This window comes from Ochotona princeps, chromosome 14, assembly GCF_030435755.1.
Source record: "Ochotona princeps isolate mOchPri1 chromosome 14, mOchPri1.hap1, whole genome shotgun sequence".
NCBI lineage: Eukaryota > Metazoa > Chordata > Mammalia > Lagomorpha > Ochotonidae > Ochotona > Ochotona princeps.
In genome coordinates this window covers 60,730,326-60,751,920 of record NC_080845.1, presented here as the reverse complement: position 1 = coordinate 60,751,920, position 21,595 = coordinate 60,730,326, and the positions used below count along the sequence as shown (strand labels likewise).

General features: G+C 47.4%; 1 protein-coding gene across 1 annotated transcript in view; it reads right to left on the bottom strand.

The window, feature by feature from the left end:
* Nucleotides 1–16,501, bottom strand: part of SHC3 (SHC adaptor protein 3) — a 158,334-nt gene extending 141,833 nt beyond the window's left edge. The window contains exon 1 of the mRNA XM_004581265.4: nucleotides 15,648–16,501. Within this exon, the coding sequence (XP_004581322.2) occupies nucleotides 15,648–16,139 (492 nt within the window). The 5' untranslated portion in view covers nucleotides 16,140–16,501. The remainder of the gene's footprint in view (nucleotides 1–15,647) is intronic.
* Between the last annotated feature and the right edge of the window lie 5,094 nt (nucleotides 16,502–21,595).

Here is a 21,595-nt window from a genome sequence, read left to right as displayed (position 1 = left end):
CTACTACACATTCCATGTATGTGTAATGTCTCCCTCACACAATAATGCCCTGTGAAAACCTTTCAAGCCAATTGTACCAAATGGCTGTATAGTAGTCCCCAGTAAATGCACCAAAAGCTAATGCATGAACAGTGGGGCACTAGCTTTATTGATGGATGACAGAATGGCAGCAATGAGTCCACTAGCCTTCTCAGGATGAGTCTAGGTTTTGATGATGGGAGCTACTGACTCCAAACTTCTAATCATTGAGTGGCTTTCAGTAGGCAGCAGGTGGTTTTGGACATTGTCAACAGCACAACCTGTAGAACCCAACAAGCAAGGAAGAAAGCTCTATCACCTTTTGTTGACAAGAGAGAAGCCGTATCTCTCTTAGTCGTATGGGTGCATGAACAAAAGGCCCAGGTTATCCTTAGGACAGGCTCTGAAAACAGTATATATACTGTATAGATACCAACCCTAGCCAAACCCAGTAATTTCATCCTATTCTTTACCATGAGCAGCATCTCTTACACTTAATTGAATGACCAGAAAGTATAAGAGAAGCCAGGGCACATCAGGATCATGCTTCCAGGTGGGAAATGCAAGCCTGAAGGAGAGAAGGCTGAGGGTGAACATGCCCTTGGCTCTGGTTCTGCAGGGTTCCAGAGGCAAGCAGCTGCCGACTGGGGGAGGTCATCCCCTGTAGAGCACAGCAGCCAGCAACGGGCTGGTCACTCAGCAGGCAGCCACTGAAGGCATATGAGTAGAGTCCAGCTCCTAACCCTGGTTGGGTCCGGTCCAAACTACAAATGTCCACAGCTGTCTGCTGTCATGCCTCTCTCTGACCAGTCCAGTCTGTCACAGAATGTCTGTCCCATGCCCTTGGCCAAGGCCAAGCTAATGTCCATTCCAAAGAGCTCCCTGTCCACCTCCACCTCTCCACCTACCCCATCTGGATACTTCCCCACCTCCTTCATGAAGCCCTTCCTGGTAACTACAGCCCACCACTGATATTCTCCCACACATAATTAGTATATTGAGGAACAAGGCACTTTTATTTTCTTTTTTAAATGGAGCAGCATTTTGTGTTCAGCAGAATCACAATTTCCTTTCAGAAAACCACCTTCTCATCCTTCACACCCTCCAATACTTTTCAGAGCACAGAGTACATAATGATCCCTTGAAAACAACTTGTTGCACTGCTCACTTACCCATTCTTTTTTTCTATATCCCTATGACATTCATTAGAGGTAAGGGCATGGGGAAGTGTTAAGCATTTAGCTTTCTGTCCCCGTGAAATTTGGCCATACAATATTTTAACCTAATAATGATCTCCCATGGTCCTCATTAAAGCTGAGGTTTACTGAAACCCTCCTATAATTAACTTTTAAAGAGAAGGAACAGGAGGGGCAAAAAAAAAAGGAAAAGAAAACAAAAGCCACGGCTCTGCCAACAATGCTTTCCACGCACAGAACAGCCTAGAGAGCCTGTACGGGCTATCCCTGTGCACTCTAGCTCACAGAATTTACAAACAGAACAGAGTACAAAACGAGCCTCCATGGGGCCACTGTCTTAATCCCAACAGGTTCTAAGGTCACCATACTAACCAGTTGTTCCTCATCTTTCACATTCCCCCAGGGCTCAACCACCACCATTATCTCTGTGTTTTCACACACTAAGAGTTCAACACCATCTCTGTACCAGGAAAGTGTTGGGCAGGGCTGGCTGCTAGGGTTGAAATACCATTTGTTCCCTCTGAAACACCTGCTGGAAATTGATGGCCATTGCTACCTGCTGAGAGGTGGGGTCCAGAGCAAGCAGCTTGGGTCATGAGGGAAGAGTCTTCATGTATGGACGAATGCCATCCAAGCAGGAATGAGTGAGTTCCTGGCGCCTAACCCTCTGGATTAGTTACTGCGAGAGCAGGCTGTCTCGAAGGAAGCCACTCTGCACATTTGACCCCTTCTGCACACACCCACTTTGCTTGCACTTCTGTTTTCTACCACTGGCTATCGCAACACGAGACCCTCCAAACGTGTGCCTGCTCTATACTGAATTTTTTTCAGTCACCACAACTACCAGTCAAATAAATCTCACTTCTCTGAATCTCACCTGATCTCTGGTATTCTGTCATAACAGAGCGTGGACTAAGAATTACGTGACCACCTTTCCCACACAATTTGAGTCAACTGGGAGTGCCCTACAAATACATGCTAGACTGGGTGGTTTATTTTTTTTTTCATAGGTATAGTTCTTTTTTTTTTATTAATTATTTTGCATTATGTGACAGTTTCATAGGCTCTGGGAATCCTCCCACCCCTCCCCCCGGTAGATTCCTCCACCTTGATGCAGTATTACAGTTCAAATTCAATCAAGATTCTTTCCTTGCAAACATATACCAAGCTTAGAGTCCAGCTACTTATTGTCCAGATGGGTTGAACAGTTTCTTGGGGAGACCATTTCTGGTCCAAAGTTAGAGCTGGTAGAATATCATCCCAGTCAATTAAGAGTCCCAATAGAACATCAACAGCAATTTGCAATATTATGGAATTGACATGGTTTTGAGTAACCAGTATGTTAAAAAAAAAAAAAAAAGCAAGTCCTAACCACAACCTATGATTAGCTCAGGGTGGTTTAAACAGCATTTATTGCTCACAGCCCTGAGTGTAGCAGTCCGAGACGAAGGTGTTAGCAGATGCCTGTTCTCGTGAGGTCCTCCTTTCACTTGTGGGGCTGATTGTGCTTGTAAGACAAACAGATAGAAATGGCGCTGCTTACAGACAGCCGGAAAACTAATCCTGTTTGGGTCCTCATGACCTTGTCACCTTCCAAATGTCCCATCTCCTGATACCATCACCTGCTGAGAATTTTCAGCCTTGAATCTGGGGAGGACACAAACCTCCACTCCACAACACATTACATATCACACATGTAAGTCTCTCTGGGTTATGGTTTCTTTAAGAGCAGAGACTGTTAAATTCATCTTGGGCCCTCTGGGGCCCCAGCACTTATAATATGGACTGCGGTGATGAATGCAAGCCTAGACACACAGAGCTGTAAATGCCCTAAGCAGTGAATTGCTGGTGACCCAGGGATGGAAGAGAAAAAAGGAATGGGTGCTTATTTGCGCTGAGTTTTGAAGGCTAAAAGCCAACTTGTACTACAGAAAAGCAGTATCATGGAGGAAGTCTGAGTTAAGCCCAGAGGTTCAGTTGGTTTGGAGCAAGCCATGTAACTCCATATGGTTGGATTATTAGAATAGGAGAGGCTCAATCACAAAAATATGGTCAGACCAACAGTTTTTACATTCATATTAAGGAATTTGGGTGGAATCCTGTGAGCAAGGCAACCCACGAGGAACCTTTAATCAGGTTGATGAAAGACACACACTTCAGAAAGACAAATGATTCACCACATGCAGAGGAAAAGAAAAAAGGTACATTTTTATCTCAATAAAGAAAAAATAAAATAACATTGATAAGATACAGCAACCATTTCAGATCTTGTGAACATTTCTAAAAACTAGATCATAGGAAATTTTTCTTAACTTACAACAGTGTATATGACAGCCAATGTCCTGCCCTGGTTGGATACACTTTGTAGTCAGAGGCAAGTAGGAAACTTTGCCAACAGAATAAATCATTGTGCTCAAGGTGGCAGCCAAGGCAGTAAGAAGAGGATTAATACTAGCTAACAATTATCATCCACTCAGGCAAAAAGTATTACCCCAAATGGAGAAACAAATATCAAAGAGTGGTCACTATTTATTACTGCTTATGAGAAATTAGAAACTATGTATATGGCCATCAGTAAGAAGTATTTGAATACCTTTTAGCTCATCCATAAATGGAAAACTATAAAACAGAAATAAATAGAAGTCTTAATGCCGGAAGATTTCCCAGGCATATAAAATGAAAACAAGTTACTGAACAGCACATAGCCATGTGGAACGCTTTGTTTTGTCTAACAGAAAGAAGAAAAGGTGAAAGAAAGCAAGAGAGAAAGGAAATAAAGGCAGGACAGAGGGAAGAAGAAAAAAATGGCATGCCTGTTCACAGACCCACATTGGAGACAGCCAATGGTTGGTGCGATTTAACCCTGAAAGAAATAAACTGGAAACAATGGGAAGGGGGGTTATATGAGAGGAAACTTTGACTACTCATTCTGTACACATGTATATTGCTTGAAACATTACAAGGTCACAATATTCTGTGCCTTTTCCTCTGATTTAATGGGAAGATCCCCTCCCACAGCAGTCACCTGCCAAGATCAGTAGTCATTAAAGCAAGGAGTGGTGAGGGTGTGCATCAAGGTGAAAGGAAAGGAGAAGAAGGACGTGAAAAGCCTTGAAGTAGAAGAGTTTAGTGACTGAAATTTAACAGGCTTGGGGGAAGAAAGCACTCATGGATGACTCAGAGGCCTGTGGTTGGAGAAGCGGAAGTAGGGTGACACATTAACAAGAAACAGACGCAGGAGGGAAAGGTGGCAGAAACAGTGTGGGACAGGCAGTGCTGAAGAGGTCCCTGAAACAGTAAACGTATACCCTGTTCTGATAGCAACACAGACATGGGCCCGTGACCCTAGCCTAAGCTGCTGGCATCTGTTCGAATTGTCTCTCAATTGCCTCCAATTTAATTCTTCCTCTTCCAATCATTTCAGCACACAGAGACAGAATAATCTGGAAACTTCCAGTGACTTCCTTCTGCATTTGCCAACGTCCAGAGAGTTATGGTGACTCCATACACGCTGCTCACTGCTCCCAGCTCCTAGCTCCTCCTTCCCATGGCCCTAAACACACTCACACTCACCTGCACACACATGCTTTCCATCTCCTGGGAGAACCATTCCTGACGTCCACATCACCACGACCAATGTGGGTCCTGGCATTTTCCCTCCCCTTCTCCTCCATCAGCAAGACTAATTCCCAACTCCTAGGATAGGCTCAATAAATACCCATTGAATTAATCAAATGATAAATGAACTGATTAAGAGACACAGTAATGGATACATGAATGAAGAAGGTAATGCTCTTCAAGAATAATTCCAGTCAAACTTCTGCCTATAGCACTGACATCCCTGTGTGGGCACTGGTTCAAGTCCCAGCTGCTCCACTTCTGATCCAGCTCCCCGCTAATGGCCTAGGACAGCAGCAGAGGATGTCCCAAGTCCTTAGACTCCTGCAACCATGTGGGAGACACAGGAGAAACTCCTGGTTCCTGGTTCCTGGTTTCAGACAGACAAAGCTCCTATGCATTGCCTCATTCTCTAAAGGTCCACAATAACCGGGGCTGGATTGAGGCCAGAGCTGGGAGCCAGGAATTCAATGCAGATCTCCAGTGTGGGTGGCAGCAACCCTGCCACTGGAGTCACCACAGCACCTGCCAAGGTCAGCATTAACAGAAAGGTAAAGTCAGGTTCTGGAATGGCAACCTTGACTGTGACTCATCTTATGAGGTCAGGCGTGGAATTTTTTTCACTTGGCGGCACTGGGTTGGCACTGGAAAGGTTTTAGATTTCAGATTTTCACAGCAGAGATGTCCAACCCATATGTGAAAAACAAACCTAGCAAGGACTCCATTCACCCACATTTGCTTACATTTGGCTATAGGCTGACCCTACTTGAGTTCACTGCCAGTCTGTCTGCAGCAAAACTCAGCAAGCCTCACGAGGAAGCCACAGGGTGGGCATTGGTCACATCTCAAAAGCTGGCAAGCACAAACCATCCAAGTGCTCTGTCCAGGGGCCAGCTGTTAACAGCTCACCCATGTACACCTACCAGGAGCTCCCCAAGAGGCAGGAAAACAGACCCAGCAGAAGACAGCAAACGGAGGTAGTGAAGGGCCAGCAGTCGAACGAGCATCAGAATGCAGGGACTCCTCAGCCACCTGAGTTGGCCCTCTCCCTCTGACCTTTCCCAGTCTCCACAATCACTCTAAACTTTTGTCTGCTTCCGAATGGCTGTTTCTAAACTGCCACATAGGACAGAGACCATTCGGTATCTTTCTGTGTCTAGCTTATCTCACTTCACATACTGACCCTTTTCCTGTTGGTCTTTATTTGCTGTCTGTTCCGAGATTGGCCAAGGTCAAATAGAGCCATGTACCAAAGTACTTTTTCAGAGGAGTATCTGGGTTATACCCCAGACCCCTTGCTCGGCCCTCAGGAAATGTTGAAGGGTTTCTTTCCTGTTTTTCCATATGATACCCACAGGAGCAGTGGTAAATCTGAGATCCTTCCAGGTGCTTTTCATCTGTTGTTCCTCATGCTACACATTCACGTTGCTAAGGAACACATATCCTTGCAAATCCTTGTATCAGGCCAGCTATCCTTGGGCAAGTGTCAACTTGACTAGACCATGGGGTGCCCAAGGATTTGGCTAAACATTGAGTCTGTCTGTGAGAGGTTTGGGAAAGAAGTGGATTCCTGAAGAAAAAAGATGGGAAGTCACATTCATGAGCTTAGTAGAGCAGATGGTCGCCCTAAATGGGGTGAACTTCATGCATTCAGGTGGTACCAGAATAGAATTAAATGGATTACCACCCCCTGACAAGGAAGGGATCGCCCTTGTCTACCTGCCTTGATCATACTGGGATACACTGGGCTTTTCCTGCCATTAAGCTCAGCTGTGGTTTAATCTCAAAAGGCTTCCACATTGGAAGTACATAGTGAAGTCCCTGGGTGGAAGGTGTCCAGTAGGAGGTGATTATGTCATCAGTGGCACTGCCCTTGGAGAAGACTATGTCCGTCTCATGGGAGTGCATTGGCTACCAGGAGAGCAGATTGTTGTCAATCAAGTGACCTTACAGGTAGGCAATTCCCAGCCTCATAGAGCTCCCTTCCCCTTGTCATAACCAGACTGGAATTCCCATATACAAAACTGATTCAGAGTTCAGAGGCAGATGTCTGCCCACCCTGATTGAGGGGCAGGCAATATAAATGACACCAAGACCTTCTTTGTCCTGCCACCAGCTTGTGGGTGTCTCTCCTGCCGAGGGGACTGTGGAAGACCAATGGGTCCCAAATTGAGACTTAAGGAAGGAGAAGAAGCAGAAGCGGCATGCTAAGCCTGGATGGTGAAAGGCAATCTTTGAGGCCCAACACAGTACAACCCAGTGGCCTAAGCAGGAACTGTGCACTTGTTATGTATCACACTGCTTCTACAGTCTCTGTAGAAGGAAATATGGGTCACCAAGATCAGGAGGTTCCCAAGGGGATGATGAGACACAGAGACGCCCTCACCCTTAACATATTCTTTCTCCAAGTAGGACCTCAGTAAACCACAGGTAAGGTTCATTCTTCCCAGCTGAGAACAGCTGGTGCTGTCAAGTTTCGCTAGTTCTATCCTGAGCGCTCGCTGCTACCTGTTCTTTGGTGAAAGCCTTTCAGGACCCAGGCCTACCTCTGCTAACAACCACTGCACAGGCTAACTGTCCCTCAGCAAACCAAAAAACCTGTTTTGACTTCTAATTAAAAACAAACAAAAACCTCAGGTTTCCATATGGGCAGGTGGCGTTAGAGATTTTTTAGTGTCTGCAAAGTAAAAAGCAATAGTAGTAAACACACCATCCATCAGTCCCTCTAGACTGCCAACATTCCCATTTAGTGAACTGTGATCAGAAGAAGTCTATTAGAAAGATCTCAGCAGAGAGAAATTCCAGTGTGAGGCTGGGGGGAAGGCCAAGTGCCACGGAGTCTGAAGGCCCAAGTTTAAGCTCTTAATGTTCACAATGGCTTCCGGGCTTCTTTCTGCCTTCTCAATAGAAGGAACAAGGGATTCAGCACAATGACTTGACTAGCTAATGCTTCCCTTTCAAGTGCCAGAATCTCACATGGGCATCAGTTCATGTCCCAGCTGCTCCACTTCCCATCCAGCTCCCTGCTTGTGGCCTGGAAAAGCAGTAGAGGATGGCCCAAAGCCTTGGAATCCTGTACCCACATGTGAAACCCAGAAGAGGCTACAGGCCACTGACTTTGACTTAGCTCCAACCATTGCAACCACCTGGAGGAATGAACCAGCAGATGGAAGATCTTTCTCTATGTGTTTCCTTCTCTTTGTAGAACAGCCTCTCCAATAACGCTAAAATAAGTAAATAAAGTAATTTTTTAAAGGAAGAAGTTAAAAAAAAAGGACTCCTCTGCGGGGCTGTCGTGATACCCCAGGTTGGTTGCAAGCTAGAGCTTGGCAGCATGACAATATCACTCCTCAGAAAATCTCGGTTTGGAGGACTTTCTGGATGTTTTCTTTTTTTTTAAAGATTTATTTTTTTTATTACAAAATCAGGTATACAGAGAGGAGGAGAGACAGGGAGGAAGATTTTCCGTCCGATGATTCACTCCGCAAGTGAGCCGCAACGGGCTGGTGCTGCGCTGATCCGAAGCCGGGAACCAGGAATCTCTTCCGGGTCTCCCACGCGGGTGCAGGGTCCCAAGGCTTTGGGCCATCCTCGACTACTTTCCCAGGACACAAGCAGGGAGCTGGATGGGAAGTGGAGCTGCCGTGATTAGAACCGGCGCCCATATGGGATCCCGGTGCGTTCAAGGCGAGGACTTTAGCTGCTAGGCCACGCTGCCGGGCCCTGGATGTTTCAGAGACTTGTAGATTCAATGGACAAGGCATGGCTATTGCTCAACATTTCCTCGCTGCTGCTTCCAGCATTGTCTGGAACACCTTTTGGGAGCAGAATCACAGCCAGAAACCCAAATCTTCAGTGGTAACAGAACTGGCCAGACTACCTATGCAATAAGGTAAAGCAAATCTGAGCCAATCACAGAATCCAAGCTCCAAAGAAGTGGCTGCCGTGTGCCCTGGGAAGAAAGAGCAGAGGGCAGACTTGAGAGGGGACAACCAGAAGCTAAGGAGATGCCAACTGTCTTGCAGCAGCATCTGTCCTCTTTTTGCAGGCAAATCAGATGGAGCAGAAGGATCCAGGCACACCCAGAATCTTCTCTCTAACTCCCCCATGAAGACGAAGAAGCATGGCATGTGTAACAAGAGGAACCTATGTGGTCCCTTCACACAGCTGGGGATCAAGCAATCCAGGGAAGATGCCTGATCACCCGTCCCAGTGTAACTAACACAGCTCTCTTTGCTTATTATCACAGCTGTCTTAATTCTGAAATGATCACTCAGGAAAGTTACCAGCCATGGTACTGAGCACTTCAGGCTGATGTGCACCTCAGTGGACCACTGTAGTGCCTTGGCTTCATTCTGGTGGACGGGATTATAGTGACATCACAGTGAGGTTTACCCTATGTTTACCATATTTTTACCTCAACTAAAAATCAATAATTATGAATTTACCTCTGCCACTGCACACACATATATGCGCTCTTGTTTCAGTGTCAGTATCCACCCTATGCACCCATGTTCCATGTCAACTCTCATCCTATTGTGCAGTTAACATACATACAGCTTAAGTCAACATTTATCCTGATTGTGCAGGTACATATTCCCCATGTCAACACCCATCATGTGGTCACACACACACACACACACACAGCTCAAGTCTACATCTGTCCTAACATGCAGTCACACACACACAACACACATGTCAGCCTTCATCCTACTATACAGTTACACACACACAGCTCAGAAGTCAACGCTCACATACTCATAGGCTGTCCTATGCTCTAAGATTCCTACTGTGAAGATGCACTTAGAAACTGCATAGTGTAGACATTTCACAGGAAAATGCAAACTGTTTTCTTCTTGCCATTTTCCAGGAAATATGCACAGCTGGCCATTTCTTTCCATTTTGTCTGTAACTCTCTTGCTTCTGAATTGGATTATTAGCACTCCACTTCTCCTTGGGTATTTTTACTGGATGAGCTGGCTTCTCCTAGGGGGTCCCTATAGATCCTGCCTCCTTCTGTGGCTGACTACTCTGCAAGGTAGCCCACTGGCCATTTCTGCAAGCAACACCGGTATGCTTGCTCCTGATTCTGCCATGCATGTCCATCAGTGGGCCATCTTCCCCCAGTCACAGCAGGTGTTGGAACGAGGAGCCATCCTGGTCGGGAAGCCACTGTTTCTGCCTCAGACAAACTCTTGGGCTACAGGGACAGCCCCAGCAATGCCTGTCCACCTCTTCCCATTGCCATGACACAAGGCCAATAAGACAAACCCACACATGGACAGTGAGTGGAGCTGAGACCGAGTCTCCCTTTCCTGGCCAAGCCTGACCTGACTGCTTTTTTGGAGCCAAGACAAGAATCAGTCTGCATGTAGGAGGTTTGTCAGCGAGGTTTTCTGTTCCCAGGACTCTGCCTAAAGGGTATTTTTCATGCATTCTTGAGAAACAGGACATGCATTCCCTGAGGCCTTGCAGGGAAGCAGAGGAGCACCGGCCTATTCTTCACAGGGCCAAAGTCGCACTAATCATTCATCGTTCAGGAGGATTTTAAGCATGAACATAAATGAGATCATCGGGTATTTCTGGAAATATGACATACACGATTTTCTCACAAGAAAGAAAAACAGCTCCCATCCAAAGTCATCACAAGTCATCTACCTGCGATCTGTATAGTGTGTGTATAGTATATGTATGTATGTGGTGTGTGTGGATTAACAGCTTAATATATTATAGCTTCTTAAACTAGTTTTCAAATTCTTTGGACAATATTTATATGTAAGCTGTCCATGTTGTGAGACTTTTCAACAAGTTCAAATCCACATCAAAGAACAATGTTTAAATCTAGAACTAAAACCAACCTCCATCAGTTCTACCACAGCAATGTGTAACAGACACACAGGCGGTGACCAACTGTCACCAAGGTTCTGCCCATAAACCCCTCAGAAGCTGCAATTACGAATGCCCCCAGCCTCCCACACACCCTAGCCTAGTAACATGGTGCCCTCTAGCTCCTCGGCTGCTCCCTCAGGATTGCATGACTTTGGTGTTCACTGGAAGCTGCCTTTGCCGCCAGTGCCATCCAGAGATGCCACAGAAGATCTGCCTGCCCAGTGTTAGCCTGGCAATGACCCACAGTCAACACTCTGAGGACCACTTTCACCATCACCAAGTCCTCAGACCCCAAGATGGACCCCCACGAGTAAAGCATCATTTATCCCCAAGGTAGTGTTGTTGGTGACTGGTCTGTGTGGTCTTTGTTCAGAAACCAAAAATGGAGATCTGAGAAAAAAAAGAGAATGTAACATATTTTTATAGAAACCAAAGGGGAAAAAAAAAACACATATTCTAGAAAAACTCCAGTTTATACACACTATCTGTAAAGGTAACCAAATACTAATAACTAAAATAAATGATTTATCACACTCCAAATACCACCAGATTCACAAATGAGAGAAAGAGAATTATTTTCAAATAGTTCTTGTCAAAACAAGGTTTTATCCTGGGGAATAATTCACTCCTCTCCTGATTCTTAAAATCGCCTCTAAATAGCTCATCGTGTTCACTGTCATTCAAGATGTGACAAATGGAAACCTATGTAAGCTTAATGGAGTCATCAGAAATACTGACGAATGGGGTGATCTCACTCATTACTGCTCTTCACTGTATTAACAGCTCTGAGGAGTGACCGCTTGATTTCATCACTTTTAAACTGGGCCTCATTCTCACCATAAGCACTTGTGTCATTCCTAAATGTGGTCACTGCATATCCTTTTTAAGGTTGTGATGTGCCCTTAGGAGGAGTCATTCTTTTGGAGCACCACCATGGTCCAGTACTGCCTCCTCATTCATCCCCTGCATCAGGCACTTCTAAACTTGAAGCTCAAAACTGTTCTTGTCTAGGATCCAGAGACTCTTAAGAACTTAACATCCAGGCCCAGCGCCGTGGACTAGTGACTAAAGTCCTCGCCTTGAACACGCCGGGATCCCATATGGGTGCCAGTTCTAATCCAAGCAGCTCCACTTCCCATCCAGCTCCCTGCTTGTGGCCTGGGAAAGCAGTCAAGGACGGCCCAAGACCTTGGGACCCTACGCCTGCGTGGGAGACCTGGAGGAAGTTCCTGACTCCAGGTGCAGCACCAGCCATTGAGGTCACTTGGGGAGTGAATCATTGGATGAAAGATCTTCCTCTCTGCCTCTCCTCCTCTCTGTATATCTGACTTTCCAATAATAATAAAATAAATCTTGAAAAAAAAAAAAAAGAACTTAGCATCCAGAGCAGGCACTTGACCTACTAATTAAGAGGCCCACACCCCAAACTGGAGTATCTGGGTTCAATACCCAGCTGTGGCTCCTGACTCCTACTTCTCATTAATGTAGTTGTGATGGCTCAACTGACCTGGTCCCTGCCAGTCCCACAGAAGTCCTGGATTCAGTTTCTGATACCTAGTTTGCCCCACTGCAATGATTTAGATAGTTGGTGAAGCAAAGAAAAAATCAATCTCTCTCCCTCCCTCTCTCTTTCTCTTTCCCACGCCCTTACCAACTTCTTAAATAAATGCAATTTTTAAGAAGTGAAAAGATACAGACAGAATTTAATCTTAGAAAAAAAGTTAACCAACTGTTCATATACATCTTTTCTTCCTCCTGTCTTTGCCACAGGATATGAGGAAGGAGAAGGTGGAACTCCAACAAGCAACGTTTGAACTGCATCAAGATCAGCTGTTACCCTGGATGGAGGGGGCCTAACCAGCTCTGATTTCAAGGCAATAAGAATTTAAGGTGTACAGCACAAACATGAATACCTGATTGTATTTCTACCAACTGCTAGGTCCAAATACAAAATAGCCTTTACTGGGAATTCAACTAAAACAGTCATTATTCTTTGCAGTTGGATTTTTCTTTTCCATCCATCAAAGGTATATGGTGCTATTCGTTCCCTTTTACATCAGCAAAAGAAAAAGCACAGGTGTCAGATAAACACAGGGTGGGTAAGAGATGTCATCATGAAGTCAATTTGATCTAAACCAAAACCTGGAGACTGGCTAAGTTAGAGCCTTCCCCTCAAACCAACCTCACACTGTTAACAGCAAATGATAATGGCAGGAAGGGTCAGTTGCACACATTAGAAGCTTTGAATTCTTACACTTTTAAATTCTAGGTCTTTCCTTAATTAACATTACGACCTGCTGCCCCAACAGGGTGACATTTCTGAGACAATCAAAGCCCAACAGACTTTCATGTTCATCAATCCTGCTCTCATGTAGACAGATGAAGTTGAAATCATGTTGACTCAGAACTCCGATGTGAAATATCCCTACTCTCACCTGTAACTAGGTATTTCTATCAGAAGAGAAAATCTACAATGACACAGTAAGTGAATTTTCCAGGAAACCGGAAAAACATTTAGTGTTTTAGAAACTTTTAGGAAAAAAAAAACAAAATATTTTTAGGAAAAATTGACAAGTAAGGCAATAATACATTCATTGCCAAAATCTCAACCTTTGGATTTCATCACTGAAATCCAGTCTCATTATAAAGGGTCCCCATTTCTATCTACCCAAGGTTGTTTAAAGCAAGGACACCAATAGAACTACTCATGAAAACGTAAACAACATCAAATCATTTCCTTTTCAGCTTCATCATTTTTCAGTGAAACAAGTTCATAGTTTTAAACTCAACTCTGCGAGGATTTGCACCTGTATGCCAACAGAGGGCCATGTGCTAATTTGAATCCTATATGCATTCCAGAAATAATCCCTTCCTGTCTGGTTTCCTTTCTGCGTGATTTTAAACTGCTCTAGGAAAGCAGAAACCATCCATCTCTACCTTAACAACCCCCTGACACCATAGCTTACAGCTGCTCCTGGACAAAGGGACAAACTAGGACAGTCACCCAGGCACCCTGGAATCACCGCAAGCCTGAAACACGCCCGGCTGGGAGTAGCCACAGCCCTCATTGCTGCTAATGCGGACTCAGCCACAAAACCTCACAGCCACTGGATGGCCGTACCGAGCGGATTTATTTTTAATACATTCTCCAATTCTTTCTGCCAGTTTTGACCAATAGAGCTGGATGTCTGCCTGCCTTCTTCAAATAAGCAAAAGCAAAGCCCTAAGCAAAGAGATTTCTGTAAGGAAAGCTATAAGGTCATCAGTTGCCGAATTGTCCTCCAATTTGAAAACCCCCCTCTGTGTCCAACACAACAGGTATGAGAGGTCTTCAAAAAATCATTCATGTATATTAGGAAGATACTGTCTTGCACCAAAATAAACCAATCTTTTTATTTCATTTTCCACAAACTTTTTCAAGTCTTGTTGAGCCAAAAGGCTTGTCAATGTCTACATGCTTTAGATTCAGGCTTCTTTTGAACAGTAATCACAGCAACACTGTAGAAGACATTGACACACTCTGATGTCACTGTTTAACTTCAATATTTTCAGGGATTTTTTTTTCTTTTTGGTTTTGGCGTTGGTTACATAATTTAAATAAGCAACACAAGAACAGTATTCATTTCCTTTTAAGACAAACTCAACCCACTATGTGCATTTCATACTAACCTACATCTCTTTTTGGTAAAACACACTAATCCAAAGTCAGAAGCTAAAATGCAGGTTAAAATAAGGCATAGACTCCAAAGAAAAAGAAACCCCATTTTTAACACCAGTGGTCACATTCAGGAAGCCCGCAGAGTGATTTATGTCTATGTGTGTATATATACAAATACATACATATATATGTATGTACATACATATATATACTCCAAAATGGCCCATAGTGCTATACTGGACCTGAGGATGCATACTGTGGAAATCTTGCACTAGATTTTAGCCAGTATTTACATTCTGCTGGCTTCTGGATGTTACCAACGCATCCTGGGGACAGGGTTCCCGTCTTTTCCAATAAAAAGCCATGCCTTAGAGAGGCAGGAGTGAAATGGCCATTTAGATCTCCCATACCCCCTTGCCCAGTAGGCCCCCAGCAGTACCGTCCCTCCAGACGTATGGGAGGCAATCAGGGTCAGGCAGAGCAACGGAACCATGCTGAAGAGTTCCCAGAACAAGGTAAGGCACTTGCATAAGGGATGACCATATCATCCTTGTATAATTGCGTGCTAGAGGGAAAACAGCCCTCTCAGCCAGCCTGTGTCTCCTGATGCAGCCCAACCTCCCCCTTAGCCTATTTCAGTGGAAGACCACACCATTGCTAAGAACATCCCAAACTGTCTCTCTGCTGCAGTAAACCAAGACGGATCCTAATGAATAAAAGTCAAACACCAAAGTATGACAGCATGACAGCATTTGGTTAGTCCTGCTCAAAGTCAGGGAGTCTTGCTTTGGAGAAAAGAAAACGCAACCCACCACCACCCCTACTCCCCCACCCACCCCCGGAAGTAGTGACACTTCTGCCTGCCTAGCCCCACAAACCTCCCAGATCTAAATAGTGTGTCCCAGATAATATCAACCAGGCCTGACCCCCCACACACACAGCCAGGGACGGGCGCCCATGCCCAAAGGGACACCTGCCACACATTTGGGAAACCAGGCTCAAAGACTGGAGCCAAGAAGCCACCAGGGCAGAGTGAGATTACCTAGTCTTTCAACCTCTTCCAGGTGGATGCGGAAAAGGCGCATTTATAAATTCCCTCCTCGCTGCTGTCAAGCCAGCAGCTTGCTAACTGAAGAGCTTGACTCCTGGCCCCCGAAAGCGGAACGCGGGCAGAGGCGCTCCCCACATCCCAGGTTTCAGGGAACCGGTGTGCTCCGAGGTGGTCCCCCGTCCCCCTGTCGGCGCGGCCCACGCGACGGGGCACCCACCTTGACAACATAGGTGACTCCCGATCCCAGCACCTGGTCGTTGGCGTGCGGCGCCCCCCGCGGGGGTCTGGGCAACGGCTCGTCGCCCGGCCGACCCTTCCTGGCGGCGCTCATACTCCCAGCCGGGGCTCGGGACGCGGGGGCCGTGGTGCCGTCCGGGGCCGCCAGGCTGGGCGCGCTGCAGCTGCCCGAGAGCCGCGCGCCCGCCCGCTCCCGGGCAGCCGACGACAGGCCGCGGAGGCCCGAGCTGGAGAGTTTCAGGTGGGACACCTTGTGGAGCAGGTGCCCCAGGCTGCCGGGCCCATCGTCGGGCGCCTTGCGCAGCGCCTCGCCGGACACCAGGTAGGGCGACGCCGCGGGGGTCGCGCGCGCCGCCGAGACCTTGCCGCTGCGGCCGCCGCTGCTGCCGCTCACCGACAGGCTGTGCAGAAGGTCATCGACAGATGTCACCGAGTCATTCCTGAAACGGTTGTACTTGGTGCGCGGAAGCATGCCCCTCCGTGGGCTCGCCACATCCGCCCGGGCGCTGCTGGTGCCGGCCCCGGCGCGGGCTGCCGGGCATAGCAGGCGAGCCGCGGGCCCGGCCGCGGGACAGAACCTGGGGGTCCCGGGACAGCCTCCTGGAGAGGGACAGCAGAGCCAGGGCGCGGTGCCCTCCCGCCGTTAGAAGCCAGCCCAGCGGCGGCCTCGCAGCCCGGGCCCCTGCGCCCGCTGCTTGCGGTTGCACGTTTGTGCTGCCAAAGTCATAGTTGCTCTCTGATGGAGCGCCCAGCTGCTCCGGGCTGCTCACAGGGAAAGCATGACTCACTCGGAGAGGAGACCCTTCTCAACAAAGGCTCGAGAGCGCTGCAAATCACTTCCTGTTAGGGAGAAAAGGAGGGGGGGGTGGAGAAAAAGAAGAGAAAAAGCGACATCCACGCGCTGTCAGCACACTGGAGCCAATCAATTCTCAAATTGCCTTTTTCTACCTTCCCAGATATTCCCTTCCAGCCGCGGGTTTTTCACCTCCCCACCCCCACCCCCGCCTCCACTATGCGTTTGTGCCAAAGGTAAATCGAGGTCCTCCAGTGGCTCACACGAACTTTGTGAAACCCGATCTTCTAGGTCGGATTCTCCTCTTCCCGGCTCAGTTCATCGGGGGAGCCGGACGGCGAGGCGCTACGATGTGACGAAGGCTTTTTAAGAACAAGCCTTCAGCGAATCCGGAGGGATTTGAATAGGGAAGACAGCAGGAAATTTTTGGATAGCTAAAAAAAATGAAATAAATAAATAAAAGGAAATATTCACCTCCCAGGTGAGCATAAAATGCCAGGTTCCTGGAATTTTTCTTTCTTTCTTTCTTTCTTTTTTCTTTCAAATCAACAGAGCGGCCATGACGGGTCTCTTTGTGGCAATGCAGTTAAAAAAAAAAATTTGCCTAGGAGCTCATGCACAGTGCCAACCAAGGGGGTCTCCCTGTTCATTTCAATGGTCTTTTCCAGCCAAGGGTAAGCTGAATGTCTATTTCAAAAAAAGAAGAAGAAGAAGAAGAAGAAAGAAAAGCAGAATGCTTCTTTGATGAGTGGTAACAGGCTCCAGAAATTCATTCCCCCAAAGAGGGGGGAGCTGCCTGGGAAGCTTTATCCCAAATGAATGTGTTTAAGCTCTGGAAAAATGCCTGAGAGACGTCACCAACACATTGCGGTGTGCCCCTTCAGCTGCTGGTTGCAACCCTGCAGTCAGGAAGGGGGGAAAACTGCAGCGGTTTGCACTGCACATCAAATCCACAGGAGAAAAAAAAGAAGAAATGCCTTCTTCTCAAGCGCCAAGCTCAGGCTACAGTGAAACGCACAAGGCCTTATTCCTGCCAGTGCCGCAAGCCCTCGAGAACCTTCGACGGAGCCTCCGCAGCCCACTGGCCCCTTCATCCAGCAGGCGCTGCCAGTCTTCCTCACGCATTCGGAGAACCTGCGCCACCACGCAACACTGTCAAAGTTGTCCAGCAACTTTGGGGCAAGCAAAGGCATTCGCCCCTAGTACGCCGCCAGGTCACCCACCCCCCTGAGTCTAGGCCTGCCGCGCTTCCCCAGGTCCCAGGCGTTTCGCAGCGCTTTGCGCACCCCGGCTCAGGCAGCGCGGCTCATGGCGGGCGCGCGGGTGCGGCCGGCGCCGAGGACGCAGGGGCGCACCGGAGCAGCGGCAGCCCGGGCGCAGGAAGCGCGTCCCCCCAGCTCCCCGCCGATGCCGCAGCCCTGGCAGAGCAGCCAGCAGGCATTCATTTTTTCGCTTTCCCCGGCTTGCATAGCAACAGCAAATGCGCACCCCATGGACGATTTTGAGGTTTCTCAGAACACCCCCCTATCCTGAAGCAAAATAGCCCTGTCATTTCCCAAACCATGATCTTCATCAGAAGCAGACAAAAACAGCTAAATGTGAATGAAATGCTGTTTGTGTGAATGAAAGGGCTAGCGAGCGAGCCAGCAATTCTGTGAATGAAGCGGGGCCCTGCAGCCGGTGCCAGGCAATCCCCCTGGGCTGCAGCGGCCTCAGCCAATGGGCGGCCGCCCCGGTGACTCATTCAACAAAGGCTCGCTCAATAGTGGAAGATTCCATTTCAATCAAAGGCGGGATCTGTTACCCAACAGCAGTGTGGGAAAAAGAAAAAAATAATAAAAGAAAATAAAACTAGCCAGCCTAATCAAAAAGATGCGAAGCCGGAGGAAGCGGACAGCTGCCGCGGAGCGGGGAGGAGAGGCGAAGTCATTTCCTAGGGAAAGTCCAGATTCCTCGGTCAGGGCTGAACGCGAACCGACCGCCCCCACACTTGCACTCACCCGTTCATTTACATTAAGGAACAGCCATGAATGTGCCATTCGGTTCAGTTTTTATTATGAATGTACGTGGAAGGCACATTCAGAAAACCCAGGCTCCTGGCCCGATTGGTTTCCGTGGAAGGAATACCGAGCACCTCGGCCTGGTCTCAGTTTCCAAGGGAAGAGAAAAGAAAAAAAAAAAAAACCAAAGCGACATCTTTAACCCTTTCATCCATGGCAGGCTGTGGGTTTTTCTTCTCACAAGGTCGGTCAGTGGAGGGAAACTGATCATTGTAAAATAGCCGTAGCAATACAGACCAAGTGACACATCATCCAGTGGGTGGGTAAGGTCGTATTTGGGAAGATGATGTTGAAGTTTGGAACGTGGAAAAAAAGAAAAAAAAAAAAAAAGGAGCAGTGGCCAGAGGCGTCCCCACGCCGTGATAGAGCTGCCACAGCCACTCACAAAAGCTTGCACACCTTGCTCACCGGGCTGAACCACTGTGCTAGACCCTCTTCCAGAAAGCGCAGTGTCTTATCGGTAAGACAATGTGGAGATGGATGAGAAATGCGGCTGCCAGGCTAGGTCCCCAGAAATGTGAATGAAGCCTTCAGTCTGTGGCATGATTTGCATATGACTTCCTCCCTCTGGAAACTCAAGCTGAAATCTAATGCTCATTGTGAGGCCCTGAAAGCATGGAAACTCTACCCCAACTGCAGTGTGGCCCTTGGGAGGAGATGAGAGCTGCCCAAGGCCATCAGGGGAGGAGCCCCCACGATTGGGTCCTGAAAGCTTTGTCAGCACTCCATCCTGCCTCATCACTGAACTCTGCCAAACAAGAAGACTGAGACCTGTCTCAAGTAGTTGACCTTGACCATGGCTCAGAAATATGAGCCAAAGCATATCTCTTCTAAATTACCCAGTAGGTGGTACAATAATATTAGTAAGAGAAAATAGAATAAGACAGTCAACAACACAGACGAAGACACCTGGAGCTTTGAATGCTGGCAGAGTTGATAGTGAGGCTGCTTACAACCTGCAAGCCTGGCCTGAGTGGCAGGCAGAGAGAGTAACCTGTGTTTCTGACTTGGACAACTGAGGGGAGTTGAACCTGAGCCCTGAGTAGGAGGGGAGATGGGAGGGAAAGGAGAGGGCGGGAGGTTGAATGGCTCTGACTGGCACAGGTTCCAAGGAGAGCTGTCCAGTGCTGACCAGCTGCAGTGCAAATGTGAAAATGCCAAACCTGGGCCAGACATGGTAGCCTAGTGACTAAAGCCCTCGCCTTGCACATGCCGGCATCCCATATGGACGCCAGTTCATGTTCTGCCCAGTAGTCCCGCTTCCCACCCAGCTCCCTGATGGTGGCCTGGGAAAATAGTTGAGGACAGCCAAAGGGCCTTGGGACCTTGCACCCACGTGGGAGACCTAGAGGAAGCTCCTGGCTCCTGGCTTTGTGACTACTTGGGGAGTGAATCAACAGATGAAAGATCTTCCTCTCTGTCTCTCCTCCTCTCTGTGTGTCTGACTTTCCAATAAAAATAAATAATAAAGCTTAAAAAATAAATAAATAAATAAATAAAGGAAGATCCATTTTTTTAAAGATTTATTCACTTTATTACAGTCAGATATACAGAGAGAGGAGGAGAGACAGGGAGGAAGATTTTCTGTCCGATGATTCACTCCCCGAGTGAGCCGCAACGGGCCGGTGCTGCGCCGATCCGAAGCCGGGAACCTGGAACCTCTTCCAGGTCTCCCACGCGGGTGCAGGGTCCCAAAGCTTTGGGCTGTCCTCCACTGCTTTCCCAGGCCACAAGCAGGGAGCTGGATGGGAAGTGGAGCTGCCGGGATTAGAACCAGCGCCCATATGGGATCCCGGTGCGTTCAAGGCGAGGACTTAAGCCGCTAGGCCACGCCGCCAGGCCCGAGGAAGATCCATTTTCAAAAAAAAAAAAAAGAAGAAGAAGAAAGAAAGGAAGAAAAAGAAAGAAAATGCCCAACTTTGCAGTTAGTAGTTAAGCAAAAATGGTCACAACTTGGAGCAGAAATACAGAAACCTGGGTGGTGAATGCCCAGAAAGCATCTCGAAAGCAAATCCATGGTGATTAACAAGTGTGGTGGTGAGCACTGTGCCGACCTTGACCGAGTATTCCCATGCATTAAACAGTGGTCATGGTTATAGGTAGACCCATTTGGTACAATGGGTCACAGGAGTTGCTATAAAATGTGCCAGTACCACACTGTGTTAGGGACAAGTAGGAAGAGAGTAGAACAGGAGGACGTAGAGTGGTTTGACTCCAAGGCCCTGATCGTAACCACAGAATCACAGTGATGTGGGGTCCCATGCTTGGATGCCTGGTTTAAAGTCCTGGTTCTCCCATCTATTCTACCTTTCTGCTAATGTGCACCCTGGGAGACAGTGGATGGTCTCTGCTACCCTTGCGGGAGATGCAGACGGAGGTCCTGGTGGCGGGCTTCTGCATAACCCAACCCTGGCTATTACTGGCTATAGCCCATTTGGGGAATAAAGCAAAGCATAGAAAATTCATTTTCTCTCTTTCTCTTCCTTTCTTCCCTCCATCTCTTCCTCCCTCCTCCCCTTATGTTTGTCTTTTTACCTTTCAAAAAAAAACCAATCATTGTGATTTAGAGAGATTGCAAAAGGTACCTGTTGAGAACCACGCTGTGCAGGTAGTGATCATATCCATCTTCAGAATTTTAGCAAAGAGATTGGTATCAACTGAATGAAGGTGAGGAGGTGAGTGAAGAGTTCATACTTTACAAAAGATTGAAAGGTAAAATATAAGGCAGTAGTTCAAAAAATACAAGAGATGGGAGCCAGCATGTGGTGCCGTGTGTTAGGCCACTGCCTGGGATGCTGGCATCCCAAATGAGTGACAGTTTGAGTCTCAGATGTTCCCCTTCCAACCCAGATCCCTGCTGGTGCACTTGGGAAGGTGCCAGAAGATGGATGAAATGTTTGGACCCCTGTCATCCACATGGAACACCCGGATGGAGTTCCAGTCTCCCGGTTTAAGCCTAGCCCAGCCTCTGTTTGCTTTGTCCCTGCCTTTGTCTCACTGGGTAACTCTGCCCTTCAAGTAAATAAATAAAGCCTTATTATTTTTTTTGAAAAAAGAAGAGAAAATAATACAAAG